This window comes from Dermacentor albipictus, chromosome 5 (genome assembly GCF_038994185.2).
Source record: "Dermacentor albipictus isolate Rhodes 1998 colony chromosome 5, USDA_Dalb.pri_finalv2, whole genome shotgun sequence".
In the NCBI taxonomy this organism is placed as follows: domain Eukaryota; kingdom Metazoa; phylum Arthropoda; class Arachnida; order Ixodida; family Ixodidae; genus Dermacentor; species Dermacentor albipictus.
This window is the reverse complement of record NC_091825.1, coordinates 104,985,643-105,001,051: the sequence shown is the minus strand read 5'-3', so window position 1 is coordinate 105,001,051 and position 15,409 is coordinate 104,985,643. Positions and strand designations below refer to the sequence as shown.

General features: G+C 47.2%; 1 protein-coding gene across 5 annotated transcripts in view; it reads left to right on the top strand.

Annotated features, from left to right (window-relative positions):
• LOC135905912 (metabotropic glutamate receptor 5-like) overlaps window positions 1-15,409 on the top strand; it is a 392,463-nt gene that overhangs the window by 260,801 nt on the left and 116,253 nt on the right. For 4 of the 5 annotated variants that reach the window (XM_065437030.2, XM_070538651.1, XM_070538653.1 and 1 more), the window contains 3 exons: window positions 6,696-6,915; window positions 9,596-9,788; window positions 12,051-12,359. In XM_065437030.2, the coding sequence (XP_065293102.1) occupies window positions 6,857-6,915; window positions 9,596-9,788; window positions 12,051-12,359 (561 nt within the window). In that variant the 5' untranslated portion in view covers window positions 6,696-6,856. Of the gene's footprint in view, window positions 1-6,695; window positions 6,916-9,521; window positions 9,789-12,050; window positions 12,360-15,409 lie in introns of those variants that run through there. The other variant, XM_065437029.2, reaches the window with a different exon arrangement.

The window sequence follows — 15,409 nt, the reverse complement described above, 5'->3', positions numbered from 1 at the left end:
AGTAAACGTTTTTAATGCGAAGAATTCTTGTCCATTGTAGACTGGTTTTTCGAGCCATATTTCTAACCGTTTTTGTGGGCGGATCCCGGAGGCAATGCAGTCTAACACAGCGTCTCAAAGAATGACCTAAGGCTGTATCTGGAGAGCACAGTTGTTATCATGTGCTCAGATTACTTTCACTGTGACCTTCAGACCTGGTAGGAGCACCGATTAAACAATGTGCAATCACTTATCGCTTGACGCATCAGCTCGCGGATTCTAGGCACAGGGTACCTGGGTTCTTCCACAAGTGCGCGTCGACGTCAGCGATGACGCACATCGGGCTTGCTCCGCCCTAACAGGTGAATCCAGCAGTGAAACTACCAGTGAAGTCATCGGTCAAGGCGTGGTCGAATCCACAATTATAGAACTGATGGACATTGAGTAATGTCAAGTGATGTACATATGTAATATTGTACGTGCTCTAACAATGTAATATTGTACGCAATCGTCATGTATAACAGTGCAGGGGCCCTATAACGTAAGACTATTCCAACATATTTTTATTCCAGATTCCAGACGTCCAATTTGCGTAACCGTCGACGCAAGCACCGGCGGGTCGCCCGCAGGGTTGTCTCAGCTGACCAATCAAACGCGCTCCTCGTTCATAGGAGGTCACATTTGTTTGCTTGAAAAACGAATAACATTGCCTACACTGAGCGGCTTGTCTTATCTAATTGGCTGACATCAGGCGAGGAGCACGCTCAAGTAGAGAGGGACTCGATAGGGCCGAGCCACTGTACTGAAAGTCGATAACCGGATGAAGAAGGTGGTGCCGGCGTCTGCGATTGGTCCGCTTTCCCTTACTAAGCTTGCGGTGGCTGGTCGAAAATTGCGGTGGCGTGCAACGGAAGCTTAAGAATTACGCTAAAACGAATCGTCAGCAATGAAGAGTAGGCAGAATGAGGTCCTAAACGTACCGAAAGTGCTCGAAAACGTTGCACAGCCACGCAAAAAATTATATTATACGCAAATAAACCCATGCTCTCCGGCAGGTGCGAGTAGCCAGTTTCTGAGCGATCGGCGGCAGCCATATTTTATTCCTTTCGGAGGGGGCAGCCTGTGGCTATTCAGAAGAAAATTCAGTTGTGTTCGGCATGTTAATGCATCTTTAATGCGTACACGTCACTTTGACGCGGTGAGTTCCTGGGGCTTTGTGACGTCGCGTGGCAGTCAGGTGAAGTGGGTGCAGCCCGAACACTTCTGACCAATAGCCGGGGGCTGATGGAGAAAAGGCGTCGAATCAGAAATAACTGTTTCTCTTTTGTTCGGCCCAATCACGCATAATCAGTGTGTACACGTCATATCAGATGGGGAGCTATAGCGGTTTTCGCGACGTCGCGTGACCGACAGGCGAAGGGGAGGTGGTCCAAAAAAGTTTTCGACCAATCGCGGAGAGTTGATTGCAGAATTAGAATAGAAAAGTTTGGAATAGTTTTACGTTATAGCGTCACAGTATCATAGAAACATTTCATCTTCACAACCTGCGGTGAGCGCTTTGCTTCAGAAAATTACCACACTTGGTGAGTGGCCCTCAGCTGTCAAACAACAATGCCTCGCATTACGTAGCGCTCAACTGGAGTTGCGGCTGCCAAATTCTTTCGGATGCCGTGCCCCGCAAACTTTGGCAGGTCGGCTTACGATGATGCGTATTTCGCAAAAGAATTCAGTATGAAACAAGTGTCAGTATGAATTTCATGACCTACGACATACACAGCTGAGCATTTTGTCAATAAAGATTGCTCTATACATGTGTCCCCATAGACACATGTATAGAGTAGCGATACCTTACTGCTGTTGCGTGGCCTGTCTGTCCACTTGTTGACCATTGCAGTGAAAAATATGTTTCTTGGTTAACCAAATAGCCGAAACTTCCGCTTTGCTTAAACTTCCTTTTCCCGCATCTGCCGTTCCCTTGTTCGTACCTTCATATTCACCGCTCGGTGCTTTGGAGTTTCCTTTGAGTTTCTTTTGAGTTTGAGTTTCCTTTGACTTTCCTTTGAGTTTCCTTTGAGTTTCCTTTGAGTTTGAGTTTCCTTTGGAGTTTACTCGTGCTATTAAGGTTCTTGCGGTCTACGGGGCTTCACGATAGACTCCAAGAATGCCGCCCCCTACCGCTCTGTAGTGTACGCGCTTTGTTCGTGCTTGTCTCCCTTTCTTTCTATCTCGCCCTTCCACTCTGTTTCTCTTTTTATCGCTCTTAACCCTTCCCCCTGCGCAGGGTAGCCAACCGGAACTACCTCTGGTTAACCTCCCTGCCTTTCTCTAATTTATTTTCTCTCTCTCTGGAGTTTCCGACCATCCCTTGTGCTTGTCCGTTTCCTTCGGTAACTACAAGAGGGGGAGGAGGCGCGTGTACGTCACATGAAGGCAGCACTAGGAAGGCTTTCGTCACTCACGTCTATGCGATTTCAGGAAAAAACGTCGTCAGTTTTACTCCATTATCATTTAAATTCTCTAGCGCTTCCGGATAACATACTAAAATGATGTAGTTCAGCGAAAGGGTGCAGGCTTGCTTCGTGCTTCTTGTTATAACATTGCCACTATGTACCGGACAAACTGTCCGTTCTATTCTCTTCTTACCTAGAAAAAAAAAAAGAAAGAAACGTCAGCGCATGCTGCCTAACGGTAATCGGCAAGCAAATCAAGCGACAACTGGCTTCAGTCGACCTGAAACTTGGTAAGGGTGGGGGCAAATCCTTGTGCAAGCTCAATCCTTTCCGAACAAACATACGAACAGCAGCACAAACATACGCCATGTTTCTCGGTTCGGGGGTCGGGAGGGGGGGGGGTAGGTTACGGAGGCGGGAGTCCGTTAGTGCGTTTGTGGGTTTGTAAGGGCTGCGGGGGGGGGGAGTGGAGGTGCATGCTTTTAGCCGATTGCTATCGCGACGGAGGCTTACGGCCCACTTGCGTCATCGATAAAAACAATCGGACGAACGAGAAATGTCATCGTGTTCGCGGCGGCCTTGCGCAATGAATCGACGGCGACGTGGTCCCGTTTGGGTTTTTGGCGCTGAGTGCCGATAAATAACGGCATAGTACACGATGCACCGGCCCCACAGAGTGGGCCGACTGTATGATGCTGGGTTGGGTATGTGAACGCGTAATTCACTGCTCGCTTGCGTGTGTGTTCGTGTCCGTTAGATTCCATAATACATTGGCGTGTATGTGACCTTGTGTATCTTTGCGTGCGATTGTGTGCGCGTGTGTGCCTGTGCGCTTGGCGCATTGTTGCCCACGACGCTGCGTGTTTCCACAGACTCTGTTCGCATGATCGAAATCGACGCAACAGCAAAGAACGAGCAAGCGGGAGGCTTTCATAAACGGGGGACCGAAGAATCATTGAAAGGGAAAACGTTTTGTTTGAGCCCGTCCTGAATGGCGATCCGATGCATCCGAATGGCCGCTCGAAGGCAGTTCTCGTCGCGAGGGCCGAGAGGCGAAGGGTGAACGAAGGCTTCGGTTTTTTGGTGGCTAACGATGAATCGAAAACTATGCGAGCATGGCTGCGTTTCCTAAATGTTCCAGCCGCATTGTTGTCCCGTTTTGCAGGAACGGGAAAGCTCGAAGGACAAAGGCTCGCCCGGCTGGCTTTTTCGTTCGCCGACAAAAACGCGTGTCGCTTGCTTAACCTCGTCGGGTGCGGTGAAGCCTATACGAAAACGTCGTTACTCACCCCTTCCTTTATGGTTCTGCGTATATTTTATTTACTTTCTTGAAATTTTTGTTGTTTCAGCGCGCGACGATGTTACTGTTCGACTAAAAACGCCGCTCCTAAGAAACACAAAACGTTTCATCAAGCTCTCTTTGTGTCGCCGGACCGAACTATTATATGATATCTGCGCCGAACGGTTTCGTCCAGAAAAAAAAAGGAAAAGAAGAAAAGTGGAAAAAGAAAGAAACAAAAAATAGAAAATAAAAACAAGAAGAAAAGGAAGAAAAGAACAAGAGCAAAACACGCGTAGTCGTTTCAGTTTTGCTTACTGACGTTTCTAGGCCAAATATGTAAAAGTTGTTGTCTACAGTTTATGATGGAGCACTAGCAGCGGCGTGAAAGGAAGCCTGTTTGCGCTTATCGTTGCCTAAGATAGTTTGCATATAACACGTTTATATTCTGCTGGAAACATGTTGCGCTAACCGTTACTGTAAGGGGTGTTTATTATACTGTAATATGTCGATACATCACCGATTACGCATCTTCCGTGACAGGCTTGTACAGGATGTTGGTGGCAGTTCTGTAGCAAAATGCCTTTAGTGTTAAAGCGATAGACTATAGCGCTATAAGTGTCACTTCGGTCTCGTTCACAAGTCACGGACTGCCGGCCTTCTAGATCGCGTCGTTCCTCATTTATGGGGTAATATATCGAAACGACTAAATAAATATTTTATAAAGTTCATTAATTATTAATTTATTTACCTAATTTGCACAAACCTCAAGGGCGGGAGTGGTGCTTGAACATTTCTATACGCTTTGTTTCGGAGCCATCTGTCGGGCGCTCGAGAGGAAGCTATATGGATTCGGCGTCGGCGTATTATCGGAAGCGACAGCGTGCGAATACACGTGTCCCTGTATCGCACCTGCATAGCGTCCGAGTGTCGCCTACACCAATTAGGAGCAGCGTACGAGCGCAATATCGAGGGGTCAGAGCAGCAGCGCTTTGTAACGAATCTTCCACGGTGGCGCAAGTGTGCCACCGTGGAATGTGCCACCATGTCGCAGTGACAATATATCCGCGATCATGGGCCCAGCGCACGTAGAGTGGCACTAGAGCGACATATTAGGCCGCGTTAGTAAATTATGCTTTCAAATAGCCAAGCTACCACTCATACCTGAAAAGTAGGCTTAGTAAGCCAGAGGGAGACAGTCGTAGGGAAGACGAGTGTCTACGCTCCACTGAGGCTCCCACAACTCACCGCCATGACGTCACGGATTCCGACCGCGTTTACTCTGACTCGACCTAACGAATTCTAAAAACTTTTGTTGCGCCAAAACAGCCCAAATGCGACAAACTGATCTGAAACCCGTTACGTTACCACCGGCGTTGAGGTGTCCGCGCGAAATTCGAGAAATGGAAGTATGGCCATTGTTTTCTCCGCTAGTATAGTCATTCCTTTACTGCCGAATCAATGAAGATAGCGTCCTAAAAGAGTACTTTACAAATACAAATTGATTTACTGTTGCTCGTTAGCCCTACTGCATGCTGTACGTCGGCGAACTGACTGATGGGTCGACTTACTCAGACCGAGATCGTCCCGTGAGTCTGTGTGTGAGTGAGCCCGGAGTAGCATCATAAAACTCTATGTAACACAATATGACTCTAGAAATTGCTCTTATCTTACTTTTGTGTCGTTTCAAGCAACGTTATTGAGTTTCACTGACAATTATACATTATTTGTATGTTTTTATACAACAGCTGTTTGTGCTGATTCATTCAAGTAAATTGCTTAGCGTCCTATCATGTATGATTTGTTGTGTGTCATTTGTGTGCAACAGTATATGCAATACGTTTGTGTACAGGCGTCAAATGCTGTGTTTCTTTTACTTTATTTCCTTTGTTTCTAAGATCTGTGCTCTATCTGTAACCGCTGTAGACTGTTTAGGGTCAGAGGCCTCGTCAGGCTCCATCAGCCTTTAGCTTCTGTCCCTGCATCAGGCTCTGTTTTCGTCTGATGCTGAAATAAAATAAATAAAATAAAATAAATAAAATAAAATAAATATAAGTGGTTTGAGTATGGGGTAAAGTGAGTCCGAGTGGGCGTGGGTTTGAGTAAGCTTGAGTAAGGCTGTCAGTAAGTCGAGGGAGCCGAGTTTGAGCAGGTGTGAATCGCCAAGCCCGAGAGGCGGTTCAGGGCCCCTTAAAATAAGCGTTAGTTTAACTTTGAAGGCTTTGCAATTGAACTTTGAAATCAAAAACTTTGAAATTATGTGACCCAATCTTTTTGAGAAACGTGATCTTTGGCATGGGGTCGCCGATTCTGAGGTGCCCGGCGTTGAGTGGGCTTTTGACATCTGTGGCCAGGTCCTTCGGTTACCACGAGTGGTCGAACAGTGAATGGCGCCGAAGCCAACGTTTCGGCGAGGAGATTTACTCCCTTGACGAACGTCAACCCCGTCGTCGAAACGTTGGCTCCAGCGACATTTCTTGTTCGATCACCGCGGTGATCACTTTAGACCTCCGTCTCCTTGTCGGCTTCCGGTTTTCTTTAGGTTTTTCTGTGGCATACATGTAGCACTTTTCTTGCATTCTGCGTGGCATGAGCAGTATGTTTGCTCTGTTCGTTCTTGATCTGCATCTAGAAGAAGAACGTTTGCATAATAATGAACACCCAGGCTTCCTTTTCCTTGTTTTTCTTTCCTTTTTTTTCCTTTTGCATCTCTATAGAAGATTGCATTTGTCTGTGTAGGAACATATGTTTATACTTCATGTGTGCCTGTAAAATTGCATTCTGCTACGCAACTTTGTTTTGTTATATGCGTATTTTTCTGTACAATTTTTCATAAGTTATAAACTGATTGTTTGTTGTTGCTGTAATCGCCAATGCGGGGGCCTGCGGCTTTGTCAAGCTGTCGAAGTGACAGCTTTTTCCGCACGCTTCTTCGTATCATTCATTACACTGTACTGTTGCGAAAATGAACGTCATTGCCATTGCAGGCGGCGGTGTTCGTGGCTCCATCACCACCACCCCGATGCCCTCTGGCGGTGGAGGGACCGCCGGCTCGAGCCGGTGCGGCGGTCCGGCGCGGGAACGCCGACGCCGGCGACTACGCGGGGCGCCCTGACCCAGGCCGCCGGGAACTGCCGCCGCCGAACACATGTGCCCGTGCACTAGCCGCCGAGCACCGGCAACGCTCCGGCGCACGACGCCGGCTAGGTGCGCATGCGCGCGTGTGCATGCACGCATGGAACCCCGCGCTTCCACTCTAGCTCGGCCTGATACTGATTTACTGAACGATTGTTTGGTTCGTTTGGTAAGGTTAGTTTATAGTAAGCAACCATCTACTTTTGTGCAATCGCTCGGTTACCTACCCTGTACTGAGGGAGGGGCAAAGGGGTGCGATACGTAACCTCTGGTTAAGCTCCTTGTCTTTCCTTTGCCTTTATCTCTGTCTCTCTATCTCTCTCGATTACCTACGTGTCATGGAATTCCTCGTAAGTTGTGTGCATTGAAACAGTATGACAGGTTAGTTGACAGAATATACACGTTTCTTTACTGAGACAGTGGGATAGTCCGATGCCTGTCACCGGATGTATACCAACGAGGGGCGAGCGATCTGAGCTTAATGGAGAACAGCCAGCCAATATGTAGAGAACAGAGTTGGGCAAAAGTGAAAAGAAGCGACAGGCAGCACCCGAGAATTGAGAGCTTTACAATAGCATGGATAAAATGAGTAGGTATACGACGGCAAGAAGTGTCAACTGGCACCTCGGGCCGAATTCACACAGCTTTTCGTTCGAAAGAGCTGTTCGCCATTGGCGTCTCTGACCACATGTCCAACACTCCGATTCATTGGCACCTGAACAGTTGAATTGTAAGAACTTTGTTTTCGGCCCCGAACGTTTCTTTCGTAAGTGTCGTCCGCGATTTGCCATCGTCACAGCAACTGTCTCTTTGTAACGTCAAACGTTATCTTATAATCGGCCAGAATCATTAGCCATTGAGACGTGATGTTCACATGAATCGAATTCAGACAGCTCAGCTAATGACGTGTAACATCGCGGATTCTTTCCACACGCACGTGTAGACCACCGGCAGGAAGTACTACCGTAACATTGCCTCTGGCGGCGCTAATCTTAGCGCCACAACCCCGGAAACCGGAAGTGCGCCAAAGGCACGAGGCCGGCTTGTGAAGGAAGCCTCGTACTATCGTGGCGTCCCCGAGTGGCGTCGTACACGCTGGTCGGTGCGTGAGCTTTGGATCGTCACATCCTGTAAATAACATTTTACGCTGTGCGGTTCTATTGCAGTTAGCCGTGAGCTCTCAGACGAACGACACGTGCGGACTCGTACGTAGAGATATAACGACAGGCAGACCGATGATGATGATTAACATGGTTTTGATGGCGCAAGGGCCAGGGAAGGCCACAGAGCGCCAGGCAATGAGAGGCAGACCGAGCGAGAAGCACAGTACGAGAGAGGACAAACAGAAGGTGCTCGTCCTGTCTGTCCTTGTTATCGTATATGTGCGTCTGTTCGTACCTGTAGCCCATGCAGCAGTGTTTCACCATCTATCCTAACGAGAAATACCTGGAAACGCTATAAGCCGGTAATTCTTGTTCTTATAGGCTGGATCACCTTAGTGTAATACGCACTTAGACGAGCGTGGAAACGCCAGCCCTGACTTCCTCGTTTCCGTTTTCTTAGGCCATTCTGACTAATGCTAGCCTGGCCATTGAACAAATAAAACCATGCGCTCGGCACAAGAGTGCTCAGCTTTGGACAAAAAACAAAAGAGAAAACAAGAAAGTGATGCCAGCCAACGCGCCATTCAGATGCGTTGATACGTCGCGAGATTCATTAGACACGCAGGCCGACCGCAGTGACCTTCATGGTACCAGCAGCGTCAGCTGACTGAAGGTCACGTGCGGGGGGGGGGGGGGAGGGGGGGTAGGGCAAACACTCTGCCCTCTATAACGAGGTCCACCTGACTCTGGCAACTTTTCATATCGGATATGTCGAGCGCGTCGGACGTGCAGTCCCATTGACCGTGACCGGAATTCGCAAACATCGCGCGTATGCGCCGGCGTGAAGCTGATAGGACCGCGAGGCTACGTTGCTTCGCGGCGCATGAGGTACCATAGATGATGTCGTGCTGTTCTCGTCTTTCCTGAAGGCATTGTGTCTCTATGTGCATATTAAGAAGTTTTGGCATGGTTTCATGTTAGAGACGCGTCATTCTGTTTCTTTTTTTGCGTTATTCAAGGAAGCTTACGGAGATATTTTAGACTAGTTCAGGCTGGCAAAGGTACGTGTTGCAGTTGGAGACAGCGTCATTCGATGCAACATCGTTTCTTTCTTATCTCTCCTTCCTCGCACAAGTCACCAAAGCTGTGCCTCATCTCGCCGAGCCTTGTAAGAAGGAAACGGAAGCGTTTCTTGAAACGCAAAGCAAAATTAAGTAAAGAGTTTTGCTATTCGGTATGATTCTTTCAGATGTATTTGCCATTTCAAGCACCTTTTAGCAGGGTATGGGCAAATATTTGGTAACGAGTAACGACAACGCACGGAAGCAGATTTTCCTTCTGTAACAAACTGGTGGCGCGTCGGTCAGCTAACTAACCTCGTAAGCGCTGTGGATGTCGCCACTGTCTCTACACGTCCCCGTTTTCCTGGTGCGCCATGTGTTTTTCTTTCGCTAAAAGGAGCACCAACAAGCGCAGGTCTCTACTCCACTGAGAGCCAACTAACAAACTGTGCATTGACCTCCAGGATATGCCCTCAGATCTGGCGTGCTATGGGAACTGTTTGTGAATTAAGAAATGCGTTCTCATTCCTGCCCGAGCAGCACTGGTAGCCGGAGCACTGATCGATGGCCATTTGCACGCGCTCGCAGGTGGCTGCTGCAGGTCTGCGTGCTGCTGCTGCTTCTGGAGATGGCGGCCGAGCGGCACGGGGCATTGGGTGCCGTGCCGCTCAGCTCCCAGCGGCAGACCGGCAGCATCCCGGGGGACTTCATCATTGGCGCCCTCTTCCCCGTGCACCAGTCACCGGACGCCAAGAACGCGCAGACGCGCACCTGCGGAGAGGTACCTGTCCGTTAACCTCTTGTTTCTATTATTATTTGATACGTAAACGGGCTTTCAATGCACAGAGAGGGTAACAGGGAAGGAGAGGGCTGGCAGCTGCCGCCGAGAGGGGCGCGAAGCCTGCCTAGCTTTGGGAAGGAGGGGCTGTTGTGTCGAACATGGCAAATGCGGACCGAGGAGAGAGGTTGTAATAGAAGATAATGGCGACGTGTAACTTTATGTGCGTCAGGAATTGAGCTCGTTTCAGTTTCTCAATTTACGCCGTTGCTTCCCGGCGTGCAAGGCAGTGTCGTGTGGCGACGCGCAAATATACGGGGTGTCAAGGAAAAGACGCGGTGGTTGTGACTTTAGCCACGTGGTTGGCGCAAAAATAGCCCGTTGTTTCAGCTACTTATATCTTCATTTTTTTCTGCTGTAACTTAATCTGCAGAGTGGATCCCATCAGGAAAAAGAAAGGATACCTCAAATGCATGGATAGGAACCAAGTTCTGGGCACTGGCTTTAATGAGTGAGACCTTGAGGGTGCACGTGTTCTGTGGGCGTGTTGCACATTGTAAGTAAGTGCGGTTGCTACAGTTAGCTGTCGCAACCTATCAGATATTCGAAGTTTCAGACGAACCTATCGTTGTGTCATGTATGCATTGGGGAAACACTAATTTCTTGGCGTATTATATCCGAACATGCTTCTTCCATTGCTGCGACGGAAACATTAAACAGGGGGTAAGCCTTTTTAACCAGCACGTTGCAGTGCTGGTTAAAAACAGGAAAGAGTAGGTTGGTTTCGTATAGGTATGAATGACATTAGCCCTGTGACCGGCAGTGTTCAAATCCTTGAGTCGCACTAAGGTTACATTAAATATTAGGGATAGTAAAAGAAAATAAAGTTTAGAAACCGAATGAACAACAGCGCAGTTCTGTTGCGCGTCCTGCTCAACCCAGTGTACGTTCTTCGCGACTCCTTCTAAAGATTAAGTCTCTCAGCAAACTCTTAACAACAGAATTGCTGTTAGGATTCAGTGCGAGATACTGCCTGGTTATGGTTTAACAGTGAAGACAACAAGATGAGCGAAAAAGTCGTTATCGCAAAACCTATTTTTTATCTCACTTCTGTAGCATCACCTTTCTGATACAAGGCGTGATTTGGTCTTGATAAAAGCCAAATAAGCATGCCATCATTCTTAAGCAGTTGTGTTTTCAATCTACAGACAACTGCAGTTTGTGTAAAAAAAAATGGAGTTGATAATGCTGGTCAGTCTGGTTCTTTAAGTAGTTAGGCCTAATGTACGAGCCAAATTACAACTAGCAATTTTACGTGGCAGAGACACACATGGCAATTACGCATAAGCAGTGTAAATTGTTTATCATGTGTGTTCTTTTACAATGCATGGAGCGCGTCACTCAATACGATGTCATGGCTGGAACTCTTAGCCCTCGAATTTTCAGCAATTGTTGACATACGCAATACTTCGCGTGGGCTAAACGTGTCAGTGGCAAGTCGAGTTTACTGTAGAGCACAGTAAGCTTTGAAACTTGGTAATTTTTAATCTTGTTTTGAAATTAAAGGAGAGGTTCGCGCCTTTAGTGGGGCCGGCTCCTAGTCGCGGGGCAAAGAAATAAGAACTCAAAATTATGTAAATACACTGAATACTGTCTTAGAGCGTGAACGTTGGCGAAATTCCGCACACAAGCAAAGGTAGGCACGGAAGAGAGTAGAATCACATTCAGAAGACAGCCACAGTACCGTAAATACGCGAAAGTATACAAAAGACCGCGATAATACGCACTGAAGTCAATAGTTTTGCAGGCTGTAAAGCCTAACATCGCCGCATATAAGCACATAACACGGCAGATAACGAGACGATTGCATACAATCAACTCAAGTTTATATACAAATATATTGTATATGACCCATTGTATATAAATGATTGCAATGGAGTGTTCAGACATGAAGAGTTAGCATGAACATGGGATGTCTGTATATTCTAGAAAGAAAACTTCTCAACTCACAAATAACTCATTTTTGCAATCCCACTGTTAGCCGTTATATATATAAGGTGAATGGTGTACAGTTGATGGTCAACGAGCTGTAGGTTGCGCAGCTACAGCCCACTGATGTTAACTGAACTTTCTTACGCTTTTGCGCACCCTAAAGTGCCATATTCTCGTAATTAGCGCTTGAGCACGTACCCGGCATATTGTGGTTACGGACCATGAGTCTCTGCCTCACTCGTTGCGATGGCAACGCGCTCATCATTCACGCAGGTCCGCGAGCACTACGGCATCCAGCGCGTGGAAGCCTCTCTGCACACTATCGACGACATCAACCGCAATGATGCGCTGCTGCCCAACGTGACACTGGGCATCGAGATCAGGGACTCGTGCTGGTATTCGCCCACAGCGCTCGAGCAGAGCATCGAGTTCATCCGGGACGCCATCAGCGCCCAGGAGACGAGCGGAGTCAGCGGGCAGAACCTCACCGAGTTGCCCCCCGCCTGTCCCAAGGGACCGGCGAGACGCGTCAAGAACCTGGTGGGCGTCATTGGGCCCGGGTCCTCTGCTGTCACCATACAGGTGGGTTTCAAAACATGTATGATCACAAGAACGAGGCCCGTCCTGGGCCATTGAAGGGGAATAACTTGTATTTGGGATAGTCGGTAATCCGTTTTGGCAACAACTCCAGAACGCAAGAAAACACATTCCCATACGTGCACGCACTAACACACGAAGCAACGCCCAAGAAAGAGCTCCTGTTTCACGCGAGCGCTTGTGTGAAAGAGGGGTCCTTTCTTGGATGTTTGCGTGTGAGTGAGTGCGTAGCCGCCTGTGTCCGAGTGCGCCACCGCCTATTACAGTGTAGTAGGCGGGGGTGCAAAGCAGAGGTGGAACACCGGGCTTCTTATCTGAAGGTCGTAAGTTTGAATCATCCTCAAGCCCACTAGTTTTGAGGCTTGGAGTGACGCCTATCAACGGCAAAAAAATGTTGTCGATAGCCAGGGGGGCAATACTAGTCCGCGTGTAACCACATTAGGAAGGCCCATTAAGTTTCAACAAAAGACGCCCGCTCACCAGAACAAGAATTGGCCTCCCTGGTGCAGTATTCAGCCACTAGCCCCCTTGTGACTTTTGCAACTAGTGTAGGGCCCTCTGTCACCAGTGGCTGCGGAGCGCCTTACTAAGGCGGCAGTCAGACCTGCGACGTGGCAGAGGGTGCTAAGAATCTTTGAATTCGGACAGGGTGCGACTGGAAACTGAACGTGGAAAAGTTCAAGACGCGAACCCTCTCGATTGACACTAGCGTAGCGAGACTTTTTGAGGAATTGCCAGGCATTCCCTCGGGTATTATTGTCCTCAATGAGATCAGGAAAACTGGTCAAGCTTCTACAGTGCTGACTGACGACCACGTCCTCTGCTACAGAGGTATTCTATAGAAGAGAATAATACGGGGTAGGATTTCTACTTCGTAAGGACACAGCGGGCAACAGTGATGAATTCCATTGCATTAATGAAAGGGTAGGAATCGTAATAAAGCTAAGATATAGATTAAAGGTAGCACAAGCCTACGCTGCAACCTCCAGTCATGACGATGAATAAATAGGATAGTTTCATGAAGATGTTGAATTAGCAATGAGAAAGGTGCAAACTCAGTAGCGATTTCAATGCGAAAGCGGTGAAAAAGCAGGCTGGGGAACAAGCAGTTCGCAACTGCGGCATTGATTCTAGGGACACTAGACGAGAAATGTTGGTAGAATTCGAGGAAATAAACAGACTCCGAATAATGAACGCCTTCAGAAAGTGCAGTAACAGGAAGTTGACCTGAGAAAGCCCTAGCGGAGAAACTAGAAATGAAATAACTTTCACACTCCCTGCCGATCCGAGCATAGTGCAGTAAGTAGAAGTGTTAGGCATGGGTAAAGGGCAGTGACCATAGGTTAGGGAGGTCTAGGATTTCTCTCAATTTGAAGAGAGAAAGAGGAAAACTAGTTAAGAAAAAAGAGGCCAACCTAGGCGCAGTAAGGACAAAAGCATACTGATTCAGGTTGCTGTTTGCAAACGAATATGCAGCTTTAGAAGAGGAAGATGAAAATGACATAGATGTAATGAATGAAACCGTAACTATTCTGATTTCAGAAGTAGAAATTGAAATGGGAGGTAAAGGCACCAATGCAACAAGTGGGTAAGCTATCCCAAGTAACAAAGGACCTATTGAAGAAACGATAAACATAGAAGTGGCGACCTCAAGAGATAAGATAGAATTCGCTGAACTGTCACAACTGATCAACAACCAATAAGTAAGGGGTATTCGAAATTATAACTTGGGGAACATTGAGGAAGCAGTAAAAAATGGCCTCAGCATGCAATCAGTGAAGAGAAAATTTGGCATAGAATAAGGCAATATGCACGCACTGAAACATAATAAGGGTAAGGTCATCAGCAATTTCGATGATATAGTAAAAGCAGCAGAATTTTCTACTGACCTGTGCAATAACCAGCGCAGGCAGACTACCCTCATTCGAAGTAGTGATGAAAGGGATACAGAAGCTTTCCTTCCATAACTAGCGATGAAATGTGAAGGGCCTTGAAGACATGACCCGTGGAAAAGTGGCAGAAGAACATGGATTAACAGTCGATTTAATCAGACATGGAAGATATATCATGCTTGAAAAGCTTGCGGCCCTTTATACGCAATGCCTCGTGATTTCAATTCTTTAACTTCTCCCTAATGTTGGCATTCTTCCAGCCCTCTGGTACACTTGAAGACTTATTGTGCCATTAACTTGCTTTCAATATTGTATAAAATATTCACCAAGATAATTTCAAATAGAATAGCGATTGATTTCAGTCAACCAAGAGGTTTCAGGAAGGAATATTCTACAATGAATCGCATCCATGTCGTCAATCAGGTAAGTGAGAAGTCTGCGGAGTACAATCAACCTTTACATATGGCTCTCATAGATTACAAAAAAGGCATTTCATTTAGTCGAGATACGAGCAGTCATAGAGGCATTGTGTAATCAAGGAGTACGGGCAGCATATGTGAATATCTTGGGAAAATCTACAAGGATTTCACCGCTACCTTGGTTCCCAACAAGAAAAGTAGAAACTTACTTATCAAAAAAGGCGTCAGGAAAGGAGACACAATCTTCCAATGCTATTCACTGCATCCTTAGAAAAACTGTTCGAGCTATTAGAGTGAGAAGGTATAGGAGTGAGGATAGACGGCGAATATCTAGGCAACCTTCGGTTTACAGAAGACATTGTCCTGTTCAGAAACTGGGGACGAATTACAACAAATGATTGAGGACCTCTAAAGCGAAAGTGTAAGAGTGAGGTTAAAGATTGATATACTAAAGACAAAGATATATTCAATAGCCTTGCGAGGGACAAGAGTTCAGGATCGACAATCAGCGTCTTGTGTCCTTGAGGAAGTACGTACCTAGGTAAACATACTCTGGCAGCTACGAGTAGCCAGTGTCAGAACGATCGGCGGGCAGCCATGTTGTATTTCTTTCGGAACGGGGAAGTCTCTGGCTATAGTGAAGAAAAAGAAGAAAAAAGAAGCCGTTTTTGTTCGGCTTGTTAATGCATCTTTAATGCGTACGGGCCACTTTGACGTGGTGAGT